At 36.7% G+C, this 15,510-nt stretch overlaps 1 protein-coding gene and 2 long non-coding RNA genes across 4 annotated transcripts in view; 2 read left to right on the top strand and 1 right to left on the bottom strand.

Annotated features, from left to right (window-relative positions):
• LOC137396171 (uncharacterized) overlaps window positions 1–12,689 on the top strand; it is a 419,486-nt gene extending 406,797 nt beyond the window's left edge. The window contains exon 4 of the long non-coding RNA XR_010978492.1: window positions 12,549–12,689. This is a non-coding gene — a long non-coding RNA (uncharacterized lncRNA). The remainder of the gene's footprint in view (window positions 1–12,548) is intronic.
• LOC137396716 (uncharacterized) lies at window positions 3,664–5,867 on the top strand. 2 transcript variants are annotated; one of them, XR_010978599.1, is made up of 6 exons: window positions 3,664–3,684; window positions 3,804–3,823; window positions 4,372–4,448; window positions 4,965–5,017; window positions 5,326–5,386; window positions 5,693–5,867. It is a non-coding gene; the product is annotated as an uncharacterized lncRNA (long non-coding RNA). The 2 variants fall into 2 exon arrangements; XR_010978598.1 differs by lacking the exon at window positions 3,804–3,823.
• Window positions 11,397–15,214, bottom strand: LOC137396169 (uncharacterized). Its single transcript, XM_068082319.1, has 10 exons — window positions 15,160–15,214; window positions 14,804–14,947; window positions 14,478–14,595; window positions 14,115–14,206; window positions 13,841–13,955; window positions 12,571–12,648; window positions 12,307–12,471; window positions 12,071–12,187; window positions 11,783–11,874; window positions 11,397–11,582 (listed from the first exon to the last, which is right to left on the bottom strand). Exons 1-10 carry the CDS (start codon window positions 15,199–15,201, stop codon window positions 11,487–11,489), a joined length of 1,059 nt encoding a protein of 352 aa, XP_067938420.1. The 5' UTR covers window positions 15,202–15,214; the 3' UTR covers window positions 11,397–11,486.
• Window positions 15,215–15,510: the final 296 nt, after the last annotated feature.

Raw genomic sequence — 15,510 nt, 5'->3', positions numbered from 1 at the left:
ACGATTCAGGACATATGTGTTTAATATCTTTGCTGAAGGTCATGTGTAGTTGAAAATTCATTATCACTACCTACTACGGCTGTGCTGGTAATCTAAAATTTTGAACTTAGCCATACCTTAACTTTACAACGAGAGTGATCCAGGTGACTCAAGTGTTGATTTCTTTGCTTAGACGGTACGTCAATTGGTACATATTTAACATTACAACTTTTCGACTTCATCTTGAGACTGGAGACCAGGCTCCTAGGCTGGGCATGTACCATATGAAGCGGCGCTCAGTTTATTAAAAAAAAAGTTATTATCATGAATCACCAGTGAACCACGCACAAAAATCTAATACAGTGAAACTCGGCTAACTCGACATTCACGGAACCGAAAGAAAGTGTTAGAGTTATCAGAGCGTTCAAGTTATGAGAACACTCACAAGTGCATGTATTATTGTATTTATCAGTACATATACAAACTATATATAAATCAAAAGCATTTATTGCTTGTTTCAAGTTAAGGGACCTCTCATGTAATGTTTTAACAATTTTTATCAGAAAGTATAAATATTTTCCTCTTATTACTTGAGATTCGTTTGTTTGTTTTTGGTGATGTGACGCTTCTCCTTGCTTGCGGAGGGCTATCCCCAAGCGGATGTTTGGTAAAATTTAATTTTTTGCAAACCTTTAAAAAAGTCGTTAACGAAAATATTTTGCCGATAGTGGTAATAATGACGCCTAAGAACTACTAAAAGTTGTTGTTTATCTCTATGGCTTAGAATAAAGTGATATTCTAAAGCGATAACAATCGTCTCGGTAGCCGTTGGGCAAAAAAACTGTTCGAATTAACAAAGTTAAGGTCGAGTTATCTAAAGCATTTTATCATTGCGTTGGAACGGACCAAACAAATCCATTCGAGTTAACCATGTGTTCGAGCTATCCGAGGGCGAGTTATCCGAGTTTCACTGTATATGGCTTGAAGCAATAAAGTCTCTATAATATGTCTTTTCATTTTATTGTTTGTTTTATGAACATATCTAACAGCTCATTTTATATGCTGGAAGCGGTCAGACTGTTGGGGCGTCTCCTTGTTATTACTTATATTACTGGTATCACGCTACCACCACCTCATATTTTATTGTCTGATGTTCTTTTGTCTGTGTTTTAGCTTGCAGCATTATGGAAAGGAGTTGTAGCATTTGCGGTAGCACAGGAAATGTATCTAAAAATAAATGTAATGCATGTGGTAAGTTTGTCTATTTGTTGTAAAACAGTGAGCCCGCTGCCCTTTTAATTCTGCAATATTTATAATAATTTGTTATGATTCACAGGCAAAGCACCCAGTCACATCAAAATAAAAGTAAGCTGTCCTTAAATTTTCCGTTTTGCATTTATTTTTAGTTGTCAAGATGAAGTGCCAGTGTGGGGCCATTAATGCCATCAATGCCACAAAGTGTAGCGCATGTCGTAAGTCTAAAACAATCATCATTTAAAAGCTTCTGCGTTAATACTAATAGTCGTGATTGCTTTGCATGGTCTTTTAGCATTGAACTCTTTTCTTGTTTTGCCTAAATCTCACTGTTCTCCATAACAGCTTTAGATCATCAGAACTCCACCCCATGTGGAAATGCGATGTTGGTTTCGTATGCTTTGCAGTGCCAGATTATCCATCAATGTCAAAATGTCAAAGTTTTATTCTGTATGCGATAGTTTTATCTGTACCCATTTATTGTTTTCACAGCTATCATCTTCCGTGATTTGAAGACACAGACAAGGATGTCTACACTTAAGAAAAGGCGGGAGGAGGGCTGGGCTGGGAAGAAGACCACAAAATACTATGTGGATGCACTGGAGCGTGCTGTGAGTGAAGTAAAATATATTTTGCTTTACGTCAAGTTATAAGACTGACATGCCAAATTGTGTAAATAGAAAGCTTTAAATACGCTCAGGCTCAACTTTAAAACAACTTACTTTTGCAGCTGCAATTCAAGTTTTGTTTACATTGAAAATGCCCGAAAGTATGCAGATATCGAAGTATAGTAGATTCAGATACAAACGTGGTTAATGTGAAAAATCACTTGTAATATTGGTTTTGAAGCCTTGTGATGGCGGTGACTACAACACTATTGATTGGTCCCCTGAAGCTTAACATGCCAGTAATAGTTGCACAAGCCCAACTGAGTATAGGACAGCTTTCCTTAGTAGATGAAATGAATAAGACAACAACCCATGCAAAAGAGTTATTTTAGGAATACCTAGCATCCAAATAACTGAGAAAATAGTGCAAATTCTCCAAGCTCAACAAATCTGAACCAGCTCACGTCTAGTGCAATGGTATATTATCAGCTAGCAGAAGATTTGCTTTTCATGTTGTTGTTGTAATTCATGGTATGAACGAATGTATCATACACTCTTATAATATTGTTTATGTTCATTTTTACAGGCTGCCCACGCCCACGGTGCAGGTTTATCTGTTTTATGCCTGGTATTCAAACCTTCAGGCAAAGGTACCTTGTCTACTATTATCGAGGAAGGATGCCACCAGACTGAAATTGTGTCAGTCATCAAAGAAGCGTTCAATGATATGACAAGATGTAGTAAGTTCCCTTGGTCTTTTCAATGTACAGCAGAACTTAATTGCCTGTTTTATATTACATCCTACTCCCCTATGTGATTGTTTTGTTGCAGAAGACTATGTGCAAAGGACCTATAAACCGTATAACCCCACATCTGCTTCCACATCAGCTACTACATCAGCTTCCACATTTGCTACTTCTAAATCTGCTCCCACATTACCTTCTACATCTGTTCCCACATTACCTTCTACATCTGTTCCCACATTACCTTCTACATCTGTTCCCACATTGCCTTCCACATCTGCTCCCACATTACCTTCCACATCTGCTCCCACATTACCTTCTACATCTGTTCCCACATTACCTTCTACATCTGTTCCCACATTACCTTCCACATCTACTCCCACATTATCTTCTACATCTGTTCCCACATTACCTTCTACATCTGTTCCCACATTACCTTCCACATCTGCTCCCACATTACCTTCCACATCTGCTCCCACATTACCTTCTACATCTGTTCCCACATTACCTTCCACATTTGCTCCCACATTACCTTCTACATCTGCTCACACATCATCTGCTCCTACATTACCTTTTACCTCTGCTCCCAGATCAGCTACTACTACTACTTCCTCAACCACACCAACACCTACAAAGGCTGTAAGTATAGTATTCCTAATATTTCGTCCCAAAAGAAACCAAAATTTTAAATAATACGAGATCTTTAGAGAAACAATGCATATGAATTGCTTCCCATTGTTTGGTCATCTTTCTTCATACAAATTATGACATATAAGATAGACAAACAGTTCAGAAAAACTAATACAGACCCAGCAATGAAATGTTCAATATCGTTTGTTGTAGAAAAGGTGTGCTAACAAAGCATGGCACACACAGACACACAAAGTAAGTAAAGCCATAGCTCATTTCTCACTGTCTAATTTTGTTGAACCTCAGTCAAGCAATTTCATTGCTGATATGTTTGTCTACGCCATGAGATATTTACTTTGCAATTGACCTTTACTCAAATTTAAAGTACCCATAATTTCTGAATGCCATTGACCTCAGTACTGTTATTTTCCAGTGTAAGCAGAGAAAACGGCCGAATAAGCAGCGCTCTAGTAAGTAGAAAATGCTGTTTCATTTTTCATTGTCGTTGTGTTGAATCTCTTATCAATTGTACAGTAATGCGCTATGACCATGATGAAATTGACTATTTTGCTATTTTATTTTCTCTTAGAGAGGATGGCTGCTATGCAGGTAAAATTTTTCTTCTGTGTGGTGCATAGGCAGCAAAAACTCTTGTTATTCTCTTCTTTCCTTCCCTCACCACTCTTCATGCGAGGAGAGGTGGGAGGGGAAGAAAAGAAAAGAATAAAAAGAGTTTTTGCTGCCCATGGGTGGTGTCTTTTTTTGCCTATAGTGGAATTCACAAAACAACCCTGCAATACTATCAGTTATAACAACCTGGTGTCGTGATTTTGTTACCATTTTGTTTAACATGTCATAATTTGACATGTTTGTATGTTAATTGGCAGCCAAATAACCACAACACAGCTTGCGTTTGCCTCACTCACTAGCAGCTTTGTCATAATCACGACATGCCAACAGCCCACAGGGTGGCAGTACATGATCAAATAATTTGCTTTCTTCAGCTAACCATGGTTGATTTCAGGTCTGATTCGGGATGGGCTTTTCGCTTGTACAAATTACTTGTTGCGCTAACATGCTGTGATATGTACTGGTTGCTAGCAGCTCAATCATTGCGTCTTTTTTCACCAAAGATATGGTTTTTCTTTGTTGTATAGGAAATACTACTCCAGCAGAGTATATCAACCCAAACAATTCTGACTCAGATGCAGAAGAGATATTGAGTGAAAAGTTGGTAAGTTGATGAACAGTCAAAGGCACTTTTCCAGTGTTTTAGAGTACACATTGAAGTATACCAAGGTCCAAATCATGGTAATTTTTTGTCTTCTCATGCCAATAAACATCTATAATCCTGGGGATCTATCCTTTGGCAAAAAATTGCCTAAAAGGACTAAATTGGTTAATTAATTGGGTATGATCATTACAAATACCTGAAATGGTGTACTCGGTAATGTATGTGTATTATTTTTAAATGACGTTCAATATCTTATGGCACTGTTTTATTAGATAGGTGCAAATTTGATCAATTTTTTGTGTCAGCAATGGGTAATGTTACTGTCGAGAAAAGACAACTTGACACATATTTGGAATGCAAATTGATATTTTGTGTTCAAAAAGTTTCAACCTCTGGTCATGCGTGGACTACATTCACTACCACATGTTACAATTTGTTTGACATAGATTTTCTGCCCCTCCCCTCTTCTCTCTTTCACTTTTCGATTCTCATAATTTGTTTCTGAATCTTTTTCAGGACAAGAATGGTAGAACACTGTACCTGGTCAAGTGGAAACATTATTCATCACAGTAAGTCGCGTCAGCCGAATGTCTATTAGGGGCGAATATTCATGGGCTGAGTCATGACTAAAATCCATGCTTTTAGTCATGACTCAGCTTCAGCCAGTCAATACGATGAAAATAACAATTTAGCAGAGTATACAAAAATCAGGATTATCAACAATAGAGCAATTGATGCTGTATTGAGTTGTCATTTATTTATTTAGTCATTGCTGCAACAAAGCACAATGACCTTATGTTAAGAGCGGAAACATGTAGCATCTTAAAACCCACCAGCTGATCAGACTAATAATCATCTCAATTTTATTTTGTTGCAGAAGTAATACCTGGGAGCCCTCTAGAAATCTCAAACAAACTTTGGCACTGCTAAACTATAAGGTGAGTTTAGCCAGTTACACAAGCAAAAAGTGCTTTGCTGAAAGTCTTATTGTTTACCTAATCATTGATAAAGATCGCCACAATCATGGAGTCAAATCTGCACCCCATTCATGGCTATAGGTCGCCCGATTTTTGTCACGCAATGCATTCATATCATACAAGTTAGTTGCAAGGACATCAGCCGAAAAGAGTATCGCCTCTCCAGCTGAATCATCATATAGCCATGTGTTTTTACTGGGTAACTAATGCACATCTTGTTTTGTCACTTCAGACAGCATTTCTTTACCGTTTTTCCTTCTTTTGCAGGAACATGTCCAGTCAACATGACCAGCAACTCCTATCTGCCACCAGCAAGCATCCACATACACAGACATTCTTTACTTTTTACCACAAAGTTGTATAATATAAAAATATGTAATGTAATAGTAATATAATATATCAATTAATAATCAACAGAAAATAACACTTTGTTGCAATAATCAATTCATCAGATCAAACTACCCGGCTTGCATTATTCTATTTGAGGATTGGTAACAATAGGAAGAAGAAATAGAATAGAACGGAATCTTGCTTACTCTTGAGTGGAGTTCCCTACACAGCTTTGTTGTGATCCTTTGTGTAATCTTATAATTATGTTCAATAAAAGTGATCACAGAGACCCCCTACACATAACCACAACATTCTAACACAATTCTAACCTGTTGTCCAATCAGGTTGATTTATGCAACTTGCTCACCTGCTTAGTCCATACAAACCATCATAAAGTTTTCGAAGCCTTAGGATGTGCACTGATGTGGTCCAGAACAGTTTTGTAAATCACTGCTTTTTTGGTAAGGCAGTGATGGCTGAAAGTGTCATGGCTGTCTCACTGGTGAGAACACCTGCAGGTATGAATAGACAACTCCAGAGTAGATAGATAATATTTATCTATTAATAACGAATTTCTACAATTCTTGTCCCACATGTCTAAAAACTTGGTATTTATACCGGTGAGCCTTGTTAATACTGAATATTACTTCAATATTGCTACATTTGCGTTAGTTCCCATGTAAACAGTGAAAGATATTCAGGATTTATCTCCCCCTTGTGTTGCCTGTCATAGTTGAATATTTTAATAATTCAACTCAATAGATACAGTAGGCTTATGGAAATGCATTTTAGTCATTTTGACTTGTATCCTGAAAAAATTGTAATGGTTAAAATTAGGTGCCCGACTTGCTTCTCCATGCAAATCACAATACTTGTGGAAACCTATTACTTTATTTACTCATGTCGCCCTGAATAGTTTTGTGAAAATGAACTTTTACAATTTTTAGGCCACATGTATAAAAACTTGGCATTTATACCGGTGAGTCATGTTAATACTGAATATTACTTCAATATTGCTACATTTGCGTTAGTTCCCATGTAAACAGTGAAAGACATTCAGGATTTATCTCCCCCTTGTGTTGCCTGTCATAGTTGAATATTTTAATAATTCAACTCAGTAGATACAGTAGGCTTATTGAAATGCATTTTAGTCATTTTTACTTGTATCCTGAGAAATTGAAATGGTTAAAACTAGGTGCCCGACTTGCTTCTCCATACAAATCACAATACTTGTGGAAACCTATTACTTTATTTACTCATGTCGCCCTGAATAGTTTTGTGAGAATGAACTTATACAATTTTTAGGCCACGTGTATAAAAACTTGGTATTTATACCGGTGAGCCTTGTTAATACTGAATATTACTTCAATATTGCTACATTTGCGTTAGTTCCCATGTAAACAGTGAAAGACATTCAGGATTTATCTCCCCCTTGTGTTGCCTGTCATAATTGAATATTTTAATAATTCAACTCAATAGATACAGTAGGCTTATGGAAATGCATTTTAGTCATTTTGACTTGTATCCTGAAAAAATTGAAACGGTTAACCCATTCAGGACTAATTAGTTATTGGTTGACTGCTCCCCCAGCCCAATTAATTTTTCACTAGCCTTACAATTAAAATAGAGCTACACAAAATTGAGTATAACTAGAGTTCTTTTCAAAATAATCTTGATTTGTTTTTTGCAGCTTAACAAAAACATTCCAGGCTACAATGTGATATAAATTTTTGTGCACCTTTACAAATTTTACTGACCACAATTTCTAATAATTCTGTGAACTTTTTTTTTATCAAAATTGTTTTTCATGTTTCGTAGCAGCTCACAAGCAGTTTTTTGATACTGACATTGTTGGACCTATGTTAGATTGATAGCAAACTTTATCAGCAGCAAATAAAAAAAAAGATTTTTCAATTCCGAGCAATAGAACAGGTGTTACTAGCTTCTAACCAACACTACGTCACTGACAGTTTTATCAATTATATAATCAAACAATTTGTTAATTTATATTGAAACGCATTGCAGAGGTTATTATGAATATATTATGCATAAAAAATACTCAAGTTACCAGCTAACAGACAATCAATTACCAGCAAAAAAAATAGGTTTAAAAATACAGTAAAATATATTGTAAAAAATACAGTAAAAATGAATATGCATGAAAACGAAACGATATATACATGTATAATAAGGGTGTGTTCATTAGAAAATTATGACACGGTGAGAATTATTTGATGCCAACCACACATGCATATTTGCTGCCATTATAAGTTAGTTGATGCAATATTCATCAGATATTGGTGTTGAAGCCCTAGGCTCATCATCAACGGCATCATCACTCACAAGCCCTTGACTGTCTTAACCTTCATGTAGCAAATATGATACAGCCTAAAAAATTGTGCTTTAGTAGCTTTTCTGGGTAAATACCTGCTAACAAATTGAAAATAAGTAGTCTACTGCAGCTAACAATTGGTAATACAAATTGCAAATATTTTTTGATACTGTAAATATAAACACAAAAAGTCATGAAGATGATTACTGTGGTAAGTGTCCCCTATCGACCAATATTAGAGCCTAGTGGTTGGGGCTAGTTTATAGTAGATGTTGAGGTTGAGAACTATATGCTTGACTAATTGTGGGTTGAACAATTGGATATAAATGAAATAAGAAATTTTTATTATCTTGTAGTTCTACAAGGAAATCATAAAACTATTGTTTATTATGGGGTAATAGAGTGATGAGTTCATGCTGCAAAAAGATCTAAAATTTATTGGATTGAAAATGTTATAATCATGTGTATCATGAAAAAAATCCATATCTTACACTGTTAGAATAAAGTTTGTTAGAAATTCACAAGAAAAATTTCGGCTTTTTATCGTTTTTTTTTCGGTAAAATTCTATAAATAGCCACATAAAACTTACCTTCTTCCATCAGAAAATTTTAATTTTTTTCTTGAACATTACTTTTGTTGCTATTTTCTTCCCCTGAGCTGATTACCGCATTTAATTCACTTAAAAACTTTGCCATCGTTCGGATAAACCTTTTCCAAAATGGCGATCATCAAATTTCCAAAACAGTTGATATCTATCACATAATTTGTTAGTGAAAACTTTCTTGTCTAATCACATATTTGGTATCAAAATGATGCCCAGACTCTTAAGCTTCGTTTGGTGAATGAATAAAACCGATGTACCTAAACAGCTAAGCAATAGAGCAAATCAAAGCTTAACCCGAGTACTTCGGGAATGGGCCCTGGAGAGCACAACTCTTCCCGAGGTATTCGGGAACAGTCCTGAGTGGGTTAAAATTAGGTGCCCGACTTGCTTCTCCATGCAAATCACAATACTTGTGGAAACCTATTACTTTATTTACTCATGTCGCCCTGAATAGTTTTGTGAGAATGAATTTTTACTATTTTTAGGCCACATGTATAAAAACTTGGCATTTATACTGCTGAACTATGTTAATACTGAATATTACTTCAATATTGCTACATTTGCCTTAGTTCTTATGTAAACAGTAAAATATATTCAGGATTTATCTCCACCTTGTGTTGCCTGTCATAATTGAATATTTTATATAATGGATACAGGAGGCTCATTGCAATGCATTTTTTGTCATTCTCACCTGTATCCAAAGGTATCAAAATAGTTAAAACTAGGTGCCCGACAGGCTTGTTATGACATTCTCACCTATTGTCGCATGGCCTAGACTCACCTGAGAGGGGTTGTCCATTTTATTCTGGCTGATAACATATGTGACCCAGGCAGTCAGAATGTACAATTGTACTAAAACCACATTTTTGAGTTATTTAAAGATTTAAAATCAGCAAATTCTGAGGATTTTAATGCATTTTAAATTTTTTCAAATTGGATTATTTATACCCAGGTTAGACAAGATTTAGTAGAGAAGGTCTCATGATAAACTAAAACTGTTGTTTTGAGTTTAATCAGAATAAAGTTGGTGATTCATGAACTGTAAATCATGGTATTTTCTTACAAATCAAAACGCCATAGCAACCAACCACTTAATCTCAACCTATATTGATGAAACCCGGCATTCTTCACAATAAAACCTTGAAACAGATGATCGTTGCATTTTTATTTCAATTCGATTGACGGTTGACATCCCAAAGGTCATGGTAAGGTTAACAATATATGTGGCTAAAAGCTCACCGTCCTGGATGTATTCATTAAAAGGGTATGCTTCAAACTGGACAATTCTCATCAAGCTATATTGCTATGACTGCATTTAATGACAGTCCAACAACTTAACAAAGAGCTGGATGTGTATTCAGAATTGTCCACCTATACAGAAGGTCGTGGTAAGGTCAACGATGCGGAAAATATGTGATGCGAAAATATCAACCCAACTCATCAAGTGACTATTCAATCTAGAGCTCTTTTTATGTAGTTTAACACTCACACAGTGTAGCACGAGTACGCTGCAAAGATTTATTGTAGCACATTGGAGAGGTTTGTTTGTTATGCTAGTGGCAATTTGTCCCAACGCAACCATATCCAATGTTTCCTTCGGCAATCCTTGATATACAGTTCTAATGAGGCTTAATTGTTCAGATGACATAAAACTAGCGCATAATTCCCTACATTTGCACCCACTTATTAGTTTGATGTCAACAGCTAGAATGGGAATGTTATCAGCAGTGATAGGCTGATCGTTATTCTCTGTAATTTGATTTAATTAATTCGCATTATCGTTAGCAGCCACATACTGCGTAAGCAGCTGTATTTCTAAGATTGCCCTATTATCCAATTCTCATCATCACTTTCACTATGATCTGAGGCAGCTGACTCAGATTCTAAGTAGAAATACTCATCTAGCATCAACAAGCCGTAATTTTGCGATTGTTTATTTTTTTCTAGCCTGAAGCATTAAAAGAGGAAATGGCCACATACATGCGCGCACCCGCAGTTAGAGCCTACAGTAATGATCTTGGGTTATGAAAAATTCCATAGCAACCACCAATATGGGTATAGTCAGAGCCGTATACATAGTTTCACAGAGTCCCGTAACCAAAAGCCGGAAACAAAAACGCTTGATTCCAAACAAACCCGATCGACATGCTGATCTCTAATGGAATATTCTTACCTCGCTCTCAACATCTCACTCTTTTGCATTTACTTTATTACAAAAAATAATTTGTAGTTTCTTGTAGGAAATTTTGTCCTTTTTCAAGTGGTGTATAATACAACTATCAATTTCAAAGTGACTGCTAATGGGAGTAGTTTTTGTTGATTAATGTTGCGGCTTCTACATTATAACTTATATTAAAATAGTAGGCGTGGCCTGTTTGTTTGGACTCGAGCTCCCTCCCGTATACTCTTCTGTTGGTCGCCGGACTCTGTGAAACCATACGACACTGGGTATAGCTAAATGGCAATTCTGGATTTATGATTGGTCAGACACAAAAATAAACAAGACCATGTGAAAGAGCAGGGTTGAATGCACTGTAAACCACTGTTTACTAAAATAGTGACGGTGAGTCATATAATAGCGTGAAGCACGCTTAGCGCGCTATTGTGAACAATGGAATTACTGCACGATTGTACATTCTGACGGCCGGGGTCACATATACTAAAGGTTATACAAAAGACATTTCGTTTATTATTGAGAAATAAATTAATATACTTTATTACAATATTGTTTTGTGAAGATCAGCATAAAAAGTAATACAGAAAGTAGATCAGCATACATGTAAATCATGGCATTTCAATCCCCATAAAAACTTCCATCAGAGTCATCGTCGTCCTCGTCATCATCAGATACATCTAAGTCCTGGCATAGTGATACGGCTAGCTGCATATCCTAACAATAGAATAATTCAATGAATGAAATCATAAGTAAATCATAGGTAAATCATCGGTCATGGCATCAAATAATACTGGATGTTTTTTAAATCTGTCATTTTCTGCTATATGAAATGTTGTTGCTGACTGGCAAACAGTGACTGGCAAAAGCTTGATCACTATTGCGATACTGTTCTTCCCCAATTTAATAGTACGTACCTCAACTTCCTCAGAGAAGAAAACAGAGGATTTTTCGACCATGTTTTGAAGAAATATGGCCTCTTCTCCATTGCATGTATCAAGTTGCTGGACTGAAAATGAAGAGGACCAAATTAGCCAGAAATCTGAACTCAGAATTCAACTAAATACTTAAAAAAGTATCTTATGTTTCAACGTGATGTTGTAGACAATTTGTTATAGAATGGACCTGCTAAAAACAACTGAGACATCACTATTGATACTATATCATGTATATTAAGCATCTACAAACACGGATAAGAAACTCACCTATTGTTCTTATCATTGTATGCCTTTCCTGTTCTAGAATAGGGATTTCTTCTACAGTTCTCTGCCACAATTGATAGCTCTCCACTGCCTTAAGAACATCCTGTGAGAAGGTTATATCTGAAACATCAAAAAGTGACATCAGCATGGCTTGCTAATATAGGGTTTTCATGTGTAAAAGTTGAACAAGGAATGTCTAGATTTGTTGCGGGGAATTGATATTTCATGAAAAAACTTACCTCCACGGACAACTGCCCATGGGAATAACCCTGACTTCAAACAGCTTTGCAGCTCTTCTGTTGTCGTTTCTGGATGGAGGTTGCTGTATTCTAAAGCCTTTTTCTTATAACTGCAATGGTTTGCACGCAGACGCGATCTCAACTTCTGTGCAATTTTTCCACTCTCTGTTAATATAAACAGCAATTACATTCTCGATAACTTAGCCATACATAGAAAAATTTTAACTTTGATTTTTTTTCAGAGAGATCACCTGACAAACCTACCTGATTTCTTAAGAACATCTTCTTGCCGCAGGATATTGACTCTGAGGTCTTCTAAGACAGCTTGTATGTTATCTGGTTCTGAAAGATAATACAATATATCAATCACAACATTCTAATCATACATCTATATGTATACTTCTCAAAGTATGTATGTGTGTATTCCGGCTATAGCTACTATTAAAATTGCTATTATTAAAATAGCTACAGCTGGACAATGCTGACGCAACATCATGGCGTATTTCATTAGAAGCCTAACGCTTATTAGCAAGCTTAATGGAATTTTCCAGTGGCAGTGTGCCAGGCTAATAGCAAAGTGGCAGGTAGCCTGTCTTGACAAAATGTTGTTTTTTGTAGGGTTGTCCCCCGTCGAGCGGGCGAGCAACAAAACAGCTTGTCAAAAGACGTACTGCACCTGATGCATCAGCTGCACTTATAGGGAGTTGTTCTCTTCCGTCTATGCGGCTTGGTGGCAATGCTATGTCGGTCGCTCCATTGGTAATCATAACCGATTTCGGGCAAAAAATTATGTAGAAAGAAATAAGATTACAACGTTTAACCAAAGACTGTTGGTTGTTTACAACTCTGTTGTAAACTTTAGTAGAATTTAAGAATAAAATAAATTGAAAATAAAATCCATAAGAACAAATAAAACTGACTGATACAAAAATAGAAATTAAACTGACTGAGCGCACAAATAATGACGTTTAGTCGCTGTTGTTGCCTAAGTTCTCAAGTTCTACTAAAGTTTATCGCAGAGACTGGTCGCTAGTTAAGCGTTATAATCTTATTTCTTTCTACATAAATTTTTGCGCGAAATCAGTTATGATTACCAATGGAGCGACCGACATAACATTGCCACCAAGCCGCATAGACGGAAGAGAACAACTCCCTATAAGTGCAGCTGATGCATCAGGTGCAGTACGTCTTGTGACAAGCTGTTGTGTTGCTCGCCCGCTCGACGGGGGACAACTACGCAAAAACTACAGTTTGTCAAGACAGGCTAAGTGGCAGGCAACTCTCATCACTCCTCATTGTTTATAAGCTGATTTTTAATACCCGGGCAACGCCGGAGGCACAGCTAGTTGTTACTATAAACTACAATGAGCATCTTTCACCATGAAACGTCATCTTTGCATCAGGGCCTCATATTATTCATACTCATATTATTATGAGCATTATCATGAAATACAAATCATCCACTGCTAATTGACACAGAAAAACAATCATTTATTCTCTAAGCATGCGGAAATAGTATAAGTAAAAAACTCACTTGGCGGCGGCTTGGCAACAAGGATTGCTCTGGCCTCAAGTTCAGCTAAAGTTAACCCAATTGAGTGGCAGTGTGCATCCACTTGTGCCTCTAGAATGGGTAGTTGTTTCTTGGCCTAAAACGAGACGTACTCGGCACTATAATTCTTCACTTGTTGTATAACTGCAATAAAGCCAATTATTTATTGAGAAAGCTTGGCTTTTTGTCAATAGTTAAAACAAATTGAACCTGGGTAACAGTACGATTTCATCCTATGATTGCTGTTTCTACATACTTTGGAAAGAGATGTAAATATCTGTTTGGGCAGATTGACAAACTTTCGGAGATTCCAAAAAGCTGCCCCTTGCTCCAAGCGTCTCCGTCTACCTTGAAACAAGAGAATAAATTGGGAAGTCATACCATTGACAAGTTGGCACTTAGGCACAATAGGCGCCAAAGTCACCAATGTGTATTGTCATTAACCAAGTTATAAAACATATCACAGTAGTACAATACATTGAACATTGTCAAATGCAAAGCTAATAACTTACCCGATAGGTTTTAACTATCGGGTAAGTTATTAGCTTACCTGACAGTTAAGGCCTAAAAAATACCTCCCTTGACAATATATAAAATAGTGCTCACTGAATAAACTCACCATCTGATGTCATGTGTCTTGTTACTTTTCCCAATCGGGACATGTAGCTATTAACAAGTTCTGTAGTCTCCCCAGTACTTAATCCTGTTCCTACAGTGACTCTTCCACTCCATTTCATCTGAAAAAAGCAAAAAAGAAAATTTTGGTAATACGAAACTTAAACTAAAGTAGATGAACGATTACTATATTCATTAGACAGATTACTGACAACTCCAACGGTGAGCTTTATTCATTAGACAGATTACTGACAACTCCAACGGTGAGCTTTATTCATTAGAGAGATACCTGACAACTCCAACGGTGAGCTTTATTGATTAGACAGATACCTGACAACTCCAACGGTGAGCTTTGGCGTGCATGATACTAAGGAACGGGCGTTGCTGCTGTGGTAGCCTCTCCAGCCGCTCTAGCCAAGGCCAGTATCTGCACATTGTATCAAGGGCAATGAATTTTGCACCTTGAAATTCTCTCTAAAAACATAATACATTAGCTTTATGGAGGGAGCATCGTAGCAAAAACTATTTAAGATTTCTGCAATAGAAAGACCATTGTAATAAGTAGACAGACATTCCTGTTGCCAGAAAAGAAGTTGTAGGTTTTAGGGAGGTTTGTGAATTTTTTCTGTGACAATAAAAAAGGTTGACTGGACCGATGATGAGGTATTATGGACAACCACCAATACCTGCATAGTGTATGGATACGCGTATATCTCCCCCCTAGTCATATCCAATCCCTTCAACAGGAAACAATGGCGGCATGTGGCTAGCAAACAACCAGTCACATCCTTCTTGGAGAATGCTTTTCCTTTGGCAGACGCAGCCTTCCACACCGTATCACCACATCTATTGGAGACCTGTAATAACGATCTAGGTAATTGAGGTATATAAAGACAACCGCAATTGGCCAGGTTCATTGGCTATAGACCAGGACTTCCCAGCAGTTATCTTTTCAAGATATTCCATATAGTTTTTAAAATATTCTAAATTTGACCCATCAAACTTACTAAGATTTTTTTAACTTGGGTGGATGGCAG

Source organism: Watersipora subatra, chromosome 5, assembly GCF_963576615.1.
Source record: "Watersipora subatra chromosome 5, tzWatSuba1.1, whole genome shotgun sequence".
NCBI lineage: Eukaryota > Metazoa > Bryozoa > Gymnolaemata > Cheilostomatida > Watersiporidae > Watersipora > Watersipora subatra.
Note: the sequence above shows the minus strand (reverse complement) of the source record. Positions and strands in the feature narration are given on the sequence as shown.

Bases quoted from the DNA above. Each gene is read 5' to 3' on its own strand.
- LOC137396169 (XM_068082319.1), bottom strand. From the start codon at position 15,201: ATGACTAGGGGGGAGATATACGCGTATCCATACACTATGCAG. The intron at 13,956-14,114 runs GTATGTAGAAAC...GTCTCGTTTTAG, and splicing joins TATTTACATCTCTTTCCAAA to GCCAAGAAACAACTACCCAT. The intron at 12,649-13,840 runs GTGAGTTTTTTA...ATTATCTTTCAG, and splicing joins TGTTGCCAAGCCGCCGCCAA to AACCAGATAACATACAAGCT.